At 42.7% G+C, this 13,931-nt stretch overlaps 1 protein-coding gene across 1 annotated transcript in view; it reads right to left on the bottom strand.

Annotated features, from left to right (window-relative positions):
- Positions 1-13,931, bottom strand: part of BRCA2 (breast cancer 2, early onset) — an 82,817-nt gene that overhangs the window by 2,297 nt on the left and 66,589 nt on the right. Inside the window, exon 24 of the mRNA XM_008579365.1 lies at positions 1,629-1,873. Within this exon, the coding sequence (XP_008577587.1) occupies positions 1,629-1,873 (245 nt within the window). The remainder of the gene's footprint in view (positions 1-1,628; positions 1,874-13,931) is intronic.

Genomic DNA, 13,931 nt, shown 5'->3' with positions numbered 1-13,931 from the left:
TGGGGTAAGGGGGGGTAGGGTGAAAGAGACGGGGAATGGGGGGGAGGGAGAAGGGTGAGAAGAGGGGGAGTTGGGAGAGGGGGGAGGGAGGGAGAGAGACAATCTGAAGGAAAGAGATGTAAGCAACCTCCCCTGCCATCTAGTTTAATTAGCAAGGTATCATATGATACTGGATTTGGAGATGGAAATTTGGGGCTCAAGTTCCAGCTCTATTTACTACCTAATAGCTGGAAGCCATTTAACATCTACTAACCCTAGGTTAGTAAAATCAGAGAACTGCCTCATTCATGACTGTTCCAAGAATTAACTGCAATAATCTATAGGTTAAACTACATGAAACGGTTGTTTGAGACATAACTGGTCAAATACCAGCAATTTCAAATGGTTTAACCTAATTCTTTTCAACAGGATTAGTGAAATTCTCTTGAACAGGTTTCACAGAAAACCTGGGATATAAATAGTAGGTACCTTGTATGGGAGCAAAATAATGAATGAACTCCCATCCCCAATTTAGAAACTAGATAATATGCATAGTGAAAATAACACTCTGATTTAAGTCTGTAGGTAGAATATTAAGACAAACCTCCTTTAAAAAGCTAGCTACTCTAATGCTATTAAAATATACTTCTATTTGCATAAATTTTGAATAACAAAAATAGGAGGCTCATCTTTTATGGATTTTTCATTAGTTACCAATTTATGAAATCCAAAATTTTATTGGGAGGCAGCATTGCACAGTAGTTAAGAGTTTGGGCTTTGCATTCAGATGGCCTAAGTATAAATCCTGGTTCTACTAACCTGTAGTGTAACCTAGGGCAAGCTACTTAATGTCACTGTTTCTCATGGATAAAATGGAAAAACAGTTCCCTACCTCACATGGTTAATGGGAGAATTAAATGAGACAAGCTAGAAGAAGGCTTGACATACAGTAAGTACTAAATAAACATCAGCTAATATCATTATGTGATGTATGTATAGATTTAAGCATAAAATGCATATATGATCTAGAGAAAATAATTTTAGTGTCTCCTATTTGGGATTAATTCAAATCAAAGAGGTATAAATCATACCTTATACTAGATATGGAGTTTAAGTGTAAACCTGGGGCCGGCCCGTGGCTCACTCGGTAGAGTGCGGTGCTGATAACACCAAGGCCCCGGGTTCGGATCCCACATAGGGATGGCCGGTTCGCTCACTGGGTGAGCGTGGTGCTGACAGCACCAAGTCAAGGGTTAAGATCCCCTTAGTACCTTATACTAGATATGGAGTTTAAGTGTAAACCTGTAGTCTACGTGTTATTAACAAATCACACCGCCAACTGCTATGAACCAGACGTAACTCATATTATTCTTGTTACCCATTTCCAGTTTGCTACATGTGTCTCTGAATATTCTCACAATTTCTCTTAACTCGTTTCCCTTCAATCACTGTTTTCTCCCTGGTAGCTGTCATTCCTCCATTCCGCCATCTCCTAGGTTCACGGGCAATTACGATATGATGAAACTTCACCTTATATGACAAATACATACTCCCTCAACTATTCATTTGCATAAAAGCCACTCCTTGATATTTGACTGACAAAACAGGAAAATACTAAAATGTGTGGTAATGCTGAAAAGTAATTTTACCTCGATAGTATTTTTCATTTTGTTGAATGTCTCTTGAAGGTGGCCCTCTTTTGGACTGGCAGAAAACATAGAAAAATCTCCAGCAAATAAAGTAGGAATTCCTGATTTGGATTCTGGTTGCCACTGGAGATTGCTTGCAGTAATTAACATTTGAGGTTTTATAATGTCCTCATTAAGATCTATCCAAAACTTTATTGCCAACAAATTATGGCATTCATCTGATAAATAGATCAAAGGAGCAAACCCTACAAAGAAGGAGAAAAAAAGAATGTCATCATTAACTATGTATTAGATAAATTTAAAAATGCAAGGAACCTCTAAAATGGTCATTTATTTTGGTTTATGCTCATGGTAAAAACAAATCAAGACAGCTGAATTTAGAGAAAGCTCAGGAAATCCAAAATGACATATTATTGTGCTAAAATTTCAATGCCACTACGAGAACACATTTTGTTAACCAAGGCCAAGGGGAAGCAGGTATATTCATACATTGCTGGTAGGAGTATACGTGTGAAAATCCTTCTGGAGAAAAATTTGGCAATACCTGGCAAAGCTACATAAGCACTTAGCTTTCCACCCAGCAATCCCACTTCTAGTACTCCACTCTGAAGATAGATCTCCAATAACAGTGAAATATTTATGAGTAAGGTTCATGAATACATCCGAGAACAAGGTTATTCAATGAAGCACTGTTTGTAATTATATCGGAAGCAAGCAATACAAGTAAAATATTAGCTCATACACAGGAGAGTAGCTGGTGTATCCATACAATGGTATACTACACAGCTGTAAAGGAGAATGAGGAAGATCTCTGTGAACTGATTTCCAGGACACGGTGTTAAGTTACAGAAAAACACGAAAGGCTAGAGTTTGTTACCCTTCTTATAAGGAAGATGGGGATATAAGAAAATACTTATAAAATTCTAAGGCCAAAAATGGGTAGGGGCCACTGGATAAGCCAGAATAGGACTGAGGGCAGAAAAGCTAGGGTTGACCTATGCACTAAGAATTCAATCCTGCAAGAAATTATAAGTTTCTTCTTTCTGTTACTTAGGATTCTGTGTACCTTATAAACGATAGGAATGGAAGAATTGTTATTCTGAGATAATTTGTTTATCCTGTTACAAATGATGGTTCATCCTTTCATTTTTCAGCTTACAAGTTGTCGAGCTCTTTTACCTTCCCATAATCCTGCTGACTGGGCCAATTGTTGAGCTAGGGCTGGATCTGTAGCTCACAGACCCCTGAAGCCTGTTGTCCACACTGGGTCACAAACCCTTCACACGCCGGGCTGGGTCACCAGACCCCTCACACACAGGTCTATGAGCTAGGTAACTGGCAAACAGGTCCCTGGAAGCCACAGGTTCGAAAGCATGGCCATGCGGGATGGATGACCAAGGCAGTTAATGCCAGCCAAGTGGCACCACACATGCGCACTAACTCCACCCACACACACCTTGCTTACAAAGAATGCGCCATACACCCCCAACCAGACCTAAGGCGAGGGGGCCTGATTAAATTATTCTATTTTCCCAACACAAGTAGATTTATTTAATAGATCTTAATTTTAAATACTTTTAAAGAAATTATGTTTCCCATGTACGTTCAATTTTCTAATTCTGGAATTTGCCTCTAATTATATTCCAAACTTGATTACAGTACTGCCCTTCTCCCAAATGTCCTTCTTTAAAATATCAAGTTTTCCCCCCAATTATAAAAGTAAGACTTAAAAACATTTAGAATAATTCAAAAATAAAAAATGAACTTCAGTGTAGTCTGATTTCATTTTTTTCATAAGTAGAGGTTTCATATCTGGATCAAATTACATGGAAAGAAATGGAAGCCTTATTTCTCTAATTACCATGCAGCATGTACGAATGGTAACTGGAAGAATTAACATAAAATTTTTGGAATGTTGACACTAAATAAATCTGAAAATAAAAGGATAAGAAAATTATTTTGCAGCTTTCTAAGTCTGGGCTTGTATAGAATTTTTTGCAACTTTTTAATTCGTTTTAGAAAGTTTCACTGAAATGACAACTTAGCAGTTTATAAAACATGTTCACAAACCCCACCTGGAGTGGGTGGTGGTGTGCAGGTACAGATCCCCCTTCAGCACCAAGATGCATGATACCCCAGCTTCTGAGAAGTGTTGGCAATTCACAACTCACCCCCAAGTTTGCCCACAGTTGAAAGGCTCTCTTGCCTAAGGTTATGTCCACTTCCTGGAGGAAGTCAGCACCCAATGACTGGCCCCTTGTCTCAGGTTGGCATGACTCTAAAGGCCCATCCCAGCTCCAGAAGTCCCCATGGGACTGGCTGAACCACTGCTGCTCAACTCCCTCTGCCACACCTCCTGCCTTCACTCCCTCCCAAGTGCCATTCCTGAGGGCATTTTCCAATAAATCTCCTGCATGAAATCTATGAGTCTGTTTCCCAGGGAACCAGACTTAAGAGATGATCTAATTAATTCTTTTTAGATTGCATTGTTTCTGTAACATACTAACAAAGGATTAGATTGAAAATATACAATGTTTGGTTTTGTTTTATTTGTCTTGTCAGCATGAAGAACATATGAGCCTTAGAGTCCGAAAGTATGGGTTCAAATCCCTTCATAGCACCGTGACCTTGGAGAGGCTATTTAACCTAGCACTGTTTTTTCCCCCTTTGGTTTTGGCGGCTAGCCAGTAAAGGGATCCGAACCCTTGACCTAGGTGTTATCAGCAACGCACTGTAACCAAGTGAGCCAACTGGCCAGCCCTGCCTGAGCTCTAGTAAAGTGGGAAGATATTAGCAAATGAACAGTATTACTACAAGGATTGTATGAGATACTATATAAATGAGGCTTTCAACAATTGCCCCCTTGCCTCATTATGTTAGAAGTGGGGATAGAAAGAAATTGAAACATAGTCCCTGTCCTCTAAGAGATCACAGTATTACTGGGTTGGGGGAGGGGAGGAAGTTCTGGAATGTAGAGATAGGACACAGACCATGTGAGTGTTGAAACAACAACATGTACAACATACTACAAAAGCTGGAGGAAGGAAGATCTAACTCGGACTGCAGGCATCTGGCCAGAGAGGTAATATTTGAACTAAACAATGAATGGGAAGAATTCATCAAGAGAGGGAGAACAAAAGAGCAATCTAAGTAAAGCAAAGGACATTTTTAAAGGCAGAAAGTGTTAAATGTTATATTTATGTCAGGAATATGAAATTGTACAGTTCAGGTGAAGTGTGTGGGGTGGTAGTTTAAGGCAGGAAGTTGAAGGGTTTTTTAGGCATACGAAGGAAATTGAATTTCATTTTCTTTTAAAAAAAAATTTTTTTTTTCTTTCTATTTGGATTTCATTTTCTAAGGGACAGGGAGCCACTGAAGATTTTTTTTTTTCCTTTTTGTCTTTTTTCGTGACCGGCAACGGATCGCAACCCTCAGTGTCGTGCCCGCACCGAGAATATTGTGGTTATAGCCAAGTACAGGAAGATTCAGAGTCTATAACCCCCCCTTCCCAAGCCAAACTAGTGAAATGACAAAAATTTTGAAAATTCTATTATACCTACATCTGAAGAAAAGCAAATAGAATGGGTATCCTTACCTTTTTCTTCTTCTGAGCAGAAATAATTAGAAAATGGCTACAGGGAAAATGATATGTGATCAGGTTTGACAGACAAATGAAGTTAGTAGGGTGTTATGGGTTGAACTGTGTCTCTGCAAAAGATGTTAAAATCCTAACCCCCAGTACCTATAAATGTGATCATATTTGAAAATAAGGTCTTTGCAGATAAAATCAAGTTAAGAAGATGAAGTCATTAGGGTGGGCTCTAATCCCATATGATTGGTGACTTTTTTTTTTCCTTTTTGTCTTTTTTACTGACCGGTAACGGGATCGCAACCCTCGGTGTCGCGCCCGCACCGCGCTCAGCCAGTGAGCGGGAACCGGTCTCCACATGGGATCCGAACCCTTGGCGGGAGTGCTGCCACACTCCCAAGCGGCACACTCTCCAGTGCGCCACCGGGCCGGCCCTGATCGGTGACTTTTTAAAAAGGGGAAACTTGGGCACAGACATGCACACTGTGAGAACGCCATGTGAAGATGAAGGCAGGGATTGGTGTGATGTGTCTACTAGTCAAAGAATGCCTCGATATGCCAGTAAATCACCAGAAGCTAGGGGAGAAGCATCGAACAGATTCTCCCTTTCTCACAGGGTTCAGAAGAATTAACCCTGCCATCACCTTGACCTTGGACGCCCCACTTCCAGAACTCTGAGATAATACATTTCTGTTGTTGTTTTTTTTTCTTTTTTTTTGTGATCGCAACCCTCAGTGTCGCGCCCGTACCGGACCGGGACCGGCTACGGGATCACAACCCTCGGTGTCGCTCCCGCACCTCGCTCAGCCAGTGAGCAGGAACCGGTCTGTATGTGGGATCCGAACCCTCGGCGGGAGCGCCACTGCGCTCCCAAGCGGCGCACTGTAGTAGTGCGCCACCGGCCCAGCCCCATTGTTTTGTTTTATTTTTATTTATTTATTTCTTTACTGTTCTTCAGAAAGCCTGAAGGTATTGGTGGAAAGACTCACTGAGTTTCAAATAGGATTAGTGAAAGAAAGTAACTCCTCTAGGCATGCTAACAACAAAAAATATTTTAAAGCATCCACAAAGAAAAAAACAAGTTGTATACAAGGAATCAACAATAAGATCATCTTCAGGCTCTATAAAATAGTGTCCAGAATACCTTAAAATAATATCCACTGCATAGGAAAGAACTTGACTTAAGACTACTATACCCAACTAAGATATCTTTCATTTGTCAATATATAAGAAAAGATATTTTCAAATAAATAAAGATTCAGAAGTGTCTTACCATTTATATGCTTTTTGTGAAAATTGCCGATGAAAGTACTAGCAGTCGTAGCAAATTAATACATGGGGTTACTCACTGAGCTGGGGAAAATGATCTAGAACCAGAGATGATATCTTCCAGGGATATGGAATGTATAGTGGATAGAAACACAAATTCAAATATCCTGCTCTCACACTGTAACTAAGAGGAAAAAAACAAATTGATCTTGGAAAAGCAGAAAGACAGACAAGAATTACATTGGGTCCTAGCAGGCCTCCTTACTTTTTCTTCTCCCACCCGCCACCTGCCTCACCACCACCACCTGCCACGGGACCATAAGAACAAATCTCAAGTCAGTCTCCACAAGCAGCCCACGCTCTCAGGTGACCGGAATTTCCTGCACTCGGTCTCTAAAAGGCTCTGTACCTGGTCTTTTTGCATGCCATCTCCTACCTCTCCCTATCTCCTGGAATCCTTTCACTGGGCTCTTTGGAACTCAGTAAAACCTCCACTCCCCTCAATCTTTTCTGTAGCTGCTCTCTTTACTGTCTTGCTGTGACGGAGGCCTGGCTCTCGTCCGATGGCACAGCTGCTCCTGGAGGTCCAAATGGGGCAGATAACTTCCTTCTGCCCTAAAAACATTCAGCTTCAAATCTCATGTTATCAGACTCTATCATAAACTACTTCTCCTTGCTGCAGGCATTTACAGCCCAGGGTCACTCACGCCCTTTTGTTACTTCAAGATTTTAACTTATAACTCACTGTCACTCTGTCATCACTATGGCCATGTTTCTTGGTGATTTCAATATCCTCATAGGTAGCCCTTCCAACACCCTGGGCTTCCAGGTTCCTTGCTTTTTTCTCTTTGAATGATCATATCTTGCATTTTCTGTCAGTTACTCACTCCAATGGACATACCCAAGATTTTGTTATTTCCCATAACGTCATCCCCTCCAGAATCTGTTGCAAGTATCTCATCTTGTCATTTTTCAACCACTACCTTTGTTCTTTCCAGTTTAGAACCCTAACTCAAACAATCCTCCACTCCATGGGACCTACAATACATTTTTCTTAGCTCCTGTTCACTGTTCCTCATTACTCCACTGCCCATCCTTTGCTCTATATCACACTTAAAGCCCAAAGTGAATTACTAAAATCCTTCCTTTGCATATACCCCCCAAATTCTTTACCCTTCTAGTTTGGTATTATTCACCTTGCCGAACTACAACCCTGGCTAAATCTCACTTTCCAACTATTTTATGCCTGCATCATCACAGCTAAACATGGCTGGAAAAATATCACAACTATAATACATTCGTTTTACATTCATGAATGTTAACCTCCAGTAGGCCCTAGCAGTCAGAGTGGATTTACCTAGTCCACTCACTCCAACACTTTCTTGGATGATTATTTCATGCCTTTCTACTCTTCTCAAACCTTCAATACCTTTTCCTCCATTCTGACCCTCAGTTGATGATTTAGTTTCCTATTTCAGCAAGGAAATAACAGGCAGTCAGAAGGGGCCTGCCACAAGTTTCTACTTCTATATCAACTCTCCCACTTGCACCTGTACTTAGGTACTTTACCCCTTTCCCTCTGTAACAATGCATGCACTGTCTTGGCTCCTAGCTAAGGCCAATCTCATCACAGAGCCACTAGACACCATCCCCACATGGCGAATGAGAACAGTGCTCCACAACTGCCCCCCTTTTCTTCTATTATTGATATTTACCCTCTTTACTGGATCTTTCTCATCAGCATACGATATCTCATCAGTATACTATTAGCATTTCTCTTTGAAAGAAACAAATATATATTTTTTTCTTTTTGTCTTTTTCCGTGTCCGGCAGCGGATCGCAACCCTCAGTGTTGCCCCCGTACCGGACCGGGACCGGCAACGGGATAGCAACCCTCGGTGTTGCCCCCGTGCCTCGCTCAGCCAGTGAGCGGGAACCGGTCTGTATGTGGGATCCGAACCCTCGGTGGGAGCGCCGCCACGCTTCCCAAGCAGCGCACTGTAGCAGTGTGCCACCGGGCCGGCCCAGAAACAAATATTTTTTTGATCCCAATTTTCCTTCTAGTTACTGCTTCATTTCTCTTCTTGCCTGAAAGCAAAACATCTTTGCCATGCCTGCATTCACATCTGTACTCCTCTCCCTCCGTTTCCCTCACCCCACACTGCAATCAGTTGTTCATTCCCACCACTCCACAAAAGGCTTCCTCCACTGGCTGGTGCTAAAGCCAATAATCAGTTATTAGTCCTCATCTTACTATAAATGCTATCAAATAGCACTTAAAAGACTTAACCGCTCTCAGCATTTGGAATTCCTTTTTCCTCTCAGCTTTCAGCATATCTCACTCTCATCAGCAGTACTCCCACCTTTCTGGCTACTCCTGTTTCTTTCACAGGTTCCTTTATATCTCCTTGGCTTCTAAGTATTAAAGTGCTTGAATTAGGCCTTGGATCCCTTCTCTAGCTACTCACACAAGCACAGTGACCTCATCCAATCTATGGCTTTAAATGTCATCTGTGTGTTAATGACTTCAAAATTTATATCTGTGGCCCAGACCATCCCCTTGAACAGACTCCTATATAACCAACTGTCAAGTAGACATTTCTATTTAGATGTCTAATAAGCATTGAAAGCTAACTCTTCAAAACTGAGTTCTTGACCTTCCCCACATAGCTACTTTTCTTACAACTCCATTTTTCCAGAAGCTCAGACCGTCCCTCACTGTACCTCTACCTTCAGAATATAACCAGATTCTGAGGTTTCAGTCAAGATGGCAAAATAGATGGTCCCCGGCGTCACTTTCTCCCACAAATTAACAAATTTACAACTATAAAAATGTAAAATCAGCCAAGCTAGGGGCTGCTGGAGCTCAGGGGAAGAGGAGGAGAGACCTACAGAGCTCATAAAGGTGGGAGAAACCACAATGAGAGAAAGAAAAATCTGCCCTGAGCATTCCAGGCCGCAGCTGCGTTAAGGCTTGAGCTGTTGACTGCGTGGAGCAGGAGCCGGCAGATGCTACAGCTGTGCCCTTCAGATGGAGTTACTTGGAGGAGGCAGGGGAGAAGGGGGCCTTGGTGGCCCCCAGGACAGCAAGACCACTAACAGTGTTCCTGTGGACTCATGCGGGAGCGAGGAGCCAGAACAGCTGAACAAGGGGAGCCATTCAGAGGCCGGTGAGTCATCACAAGGGACTGGTGCAGGGCCTGTCCAATGGGAAGTGTTTGGAGCACGGGCGGTGGAGAAGATAGGCCCACCGGGAGAACACTGGGACACAGCAAGGACAGCCGATCTGCCCCCCAATCAGCACAGGACCACTCAGAGGAGACTGATCAGGAATGCAGAATAGCATAGGGTGCAGTTTGATGGAAAACTCAGGTCCAGATCAGAGTTTCTACACAACCCAGGTGCAACGGGTCTCTGGAGAGCCAGAAGTACCTATAAGGTCAACCATTAAACCAGGAGCTGCACAAAAAGCCTTCCCTAGGGAAACAGTAGCAAAGCAGCAATTTAGCTCAACCACAGAGCTCGAGTACTGGTTCCCACAGGAAGTTCCCCTGTTTTAGAAGTAAGCAAAAGACAAAAAATTAGTTCCGGCCTAGGCATACCACCAGCACCATGGGGCCCACCAGGGGACATGAGTCACAGAGCTGGGGACTGGACCTCTGCCCACAACCACTCACACCACCAGCACCTCAGGGCCCTCCTGGGAACACAAGGCTTGGAGCCTGGGATTGGATCCCCCTCCCACAACCAGGCACACCATGCCAGTACCTCCGGGCCTGCCCAGTGACCTGAGGGATGGAGAAGGAGACCGAACTCCCCTCTCACAACCAGGCACACAAGCCAGTGCCTCAGGGCCTGCCTGGGGACCCGAGGCATGGAGAAGGAGACTGGACCCTCCCCTCCCACAACCAGGCACACAGCTCCAACACCTTGGCGCTCACCCGAGAATCCAAGGCATGGAGTCAAGGGCCGGAGCCCCCTCCCACAACCAGGCACACTGGTGCCAGCGCCTGGGAGCCCACCCGGAAACACAAAGCATGGATCCAGGGACCGGACCCCCTTCCCACAACCAGGCACACTGCACCAGCACCTTGGGGCCCACTTGGAGACCTGAGGATGGAGCCAGGGACTGGACGCTCCCCACAATCAGGCACACCACCAACATAGAGGAGCATGCCAAGAATATTACCTCCATGTGGGTGGCCCACCACAGCCACCACAATAACCACGGCTGCTGCGAAAGCAGCTGGATACCACAACCACCAAGCAGAAGGTCCACCAGCCACTGGAATGCATTGGCACAAGGAGAGTCACCAGCAGAGATAAAGAAAAGAAGAGGATGTCTCTCTTCACAAAGCCCATTCCAGAGTGACAGAAGAAGCATCTGCTCTATGATAATATTGGGGGACCTGATCACACCTGTCAGCATTGGATAGATCATCTAGGCAACAAATCAACAGAGTAACCATTATTCTTTCAGAAGGAAAGAGGGAATCTAGAGTAATTAGAGGGGGGAGGGGGAGTGAGAGGGGGATGGGGAGAGATTGGACAAGGGGCATAAAGAATAATTATGATTTGTAACAATATATACGCTAGTAATAAAGATTTGGTCAACATATCTCAATGTTGAACCACAAAAATATGTATAATCAATTTTGATTCAATAGAAACTAAAAACAAGGGCCGGCTTGGGGCTCACTCGGGAGAGGGCGGTGCCTGATAACACCAAGGCCACGGGCTCGGATCCCATATAGGGATGGCCGGTTAGCTCACTGGGTGAGCATGGTGCTGACAACACCAAGTCAAGGGTTAAGATTCCCTTACCAGTCATCTTTAAAAAAAAAAAAAGAAACTAAAAACAAAAACAAACACACACACACACCCAGAATCTGACTGCTCTTGCCACTTCCACTGCTTTTGTCTGGTTCATCATTGCCTTTCACCTAATTCTGCAATTGCCTTCAACTGGTTTCCCTGTTTGTACCCTCACGCCCCCTACAGCCTATTCTCAACATAACAGCCTGAGTGATCCTGTGAAATCCTGTCAGACCGAGTCACTACTGTACTTGAAACCTTCCTGTGACTTCCCCTTACTCTCAGTAAAAGGGAAAGCTCATACGGGTAGCACCCCCACGTGACCTGGTCCTTTGCTGCCTCTCTTCCCAGCTGTTACCACTCACTCTGGCCTTTGCCAGTGCTTAAAGGCCCAGGCATGATCCTGCTGCATCGTGGTCTTTGTACTTGCCCGGAATATCCACATGCTTGCTCCCTCTATTCCTTCAAGTTTCACTCAAATGTCAACCTTTCAGTGAGGTCTAACCTCACCTCTCTATCTAAAATTACATCCTTCTTTCTTCCCCCTGACACTACCCACCCCCCTTCCCTACTTAATTTTTCTCTTTAGCACTAATTACATATATTACTTATTTTGTTTGTGATCTCTCTCTCCACCATATGTGAGCTCCATGAGGGCAGGAATTCTTTTCTGTTTTGTTCATTGCTATGCATCCAGCACTTAGAACAGTGCCTGGCACATAACAATCGTTCAATAAATACTGGCTGAATGAATGTAAAATGTGTAGAGAGTCACCCAAGTATGACCAAGATCAAATGGAATGGTATGGCCACAATGTAGCATGTTAACAAAGTACAGACAAAGAAAAACCCACAAAGCAGTAAAACGCAACTAACCGGACTAAACACATTAAAAAAAAAGAGAGAAAAGAGCACACCAAAAGACAAAAAGCATAATCCATAAGAAAAAAGGAACAGAAGAAAATTCTTAAACTCTTCACAACTGATTCATTCTACTGAACTTATTGATAATAACATATATTCAATAAAATAAAGCTTGAATATGAGATAATAAATAGTCCTGTAACATGAAAAGAAGATAGTAGGACCAAAGAAATAAACTGAGAATAGCAATATATCACCACAATGAGACAGATACATGCATTAGAAATGCAAGGAATGAAACATATATCACAGAAAATAAAATTAAGGACATAAAGGCTGGATTTAATCATGGTGAAAAAAGATGAAGAGACAAAAAAAGAGAAGAGACAAAAACCAAAATAAAAATAATCCAACATGAGGCTAACTGGTATTCCTGAAGCGGAGATCCCTATAAGCGGGACAGCAGACATGTGCAAAGATACAAAATTTTCCTGAAGTAAGGTAAGCACTGCATCTGCAGATTAAAAGAGCAGCTCATGTTCTGGGAGAATTATACACAGAATGCTTATACTAAGACATAGCTTAGTTAAACTTCTGTACTTCAAAATGTAATTCTTCAGACATCCAGACATAAAAAGAAAGTCAACAAAAGGGGAGAAAATCAGGCTAGTCACCAACTGTTCAATGGCAAAAGAGCAATATCTACAAAGTTCTGAGGGAAGGGAAAAAGCATGACCCCATAATATCATATGCTAAATATTACATGCATGTTATTATCTAGCTAAAACACAGTCTCAGAATTAAGGCAGCAGGTTCACATTTCTAACATGTGAGGATCTCACAGATTATAGTACACATGAAGGCTTCTCAAAGAGAAGACTGATAATAAGCTTTAGCCAAAGAACTGAGGAAGGGAGAAACCATGAGACGGCAGTTGGTAAACAAGGAATCCACCAAATATTTGAGACACTATCCTGCATCACACAGTTTTGAGAGGTGGGGATACAGCAATAACAAAGTCCCTGCCCTTATAGAGCTCATATTCTAGAAGAGGGAAAGACAGACAAGTACAAACTGTTAGGTTCTGAGTATGATGGAGAAAAATGAAGCAAGGTAAAGGGGAGAGTGCTGGGCAGGGGAGCTGAGGGGACTGATCTTTTATGAAGGGCGGTCAGAGAAGGGCCTCTCACAAGGTTGAAGGAGAGGCCAGAGACTTGAAGGAGACATGAAAGCCAGCCATGTGGCTGTCTGGGGAAAATGTTTCTGGGAGAGGGAGCTGTGAACACACAGGCTCTGAGATGAAACAGCACGGAAGGTGTCAGTATGGCTGAAGTGCGATGGGAGGGAGGGAGTACTAGAAGAGGAGGTTGAGGTGCCTGGCATAGTATAAACAGTCAATAAATGGAAGGCTCTGTGCTTAAGCAGAGATCTAAGCTGGGCCTTGACACCAGTGCAGTACTTAGGGAGACAAGAGAGTACAGCTTTATAGATAAAATAGAAGAAAACAAGAATGTGTCATGTTATACTTAAGAATAAAATAAAGATAAATTTGGCTAAGACGTTGGGGAGTAGTAAAAGCTGAAGATGTTGAAGGTTTGAATGCTCAGCTAACTGAAAAGGTAGATTGTAATTATTTGTCTAATAAGTACTAATATGCTGCAAAAACTTTTTTTAAAAATAATTTCTTTCAAATTACATAGCACAAATAAACAAATTTGATTATATCAAACTAAAAAGCTTCTGCACAGCAAAAGAAACAATTAATA

The sequence above is a fragment of the Galeopterus variegatus genome, unplaced genomic scaffold (genome assembly GCF_000696425.1).
Source record: "Galeopterus variegatus unplaced genomic scaffold, G_variegatus-3.0.2 Scaffold1866, whole genome shotgun sequence".
Lineage (NCBI taxonomy): Eukaryota > Metazoa > Chordata > Mammalia > Dermoptera > Cynocephalidae > Galeopterus > Galeopterus variegatus.
Note: the sequence above shows the minus strand (reverse complement) of the source record. Positions and strands in the feature narration are given on the sequence as shown.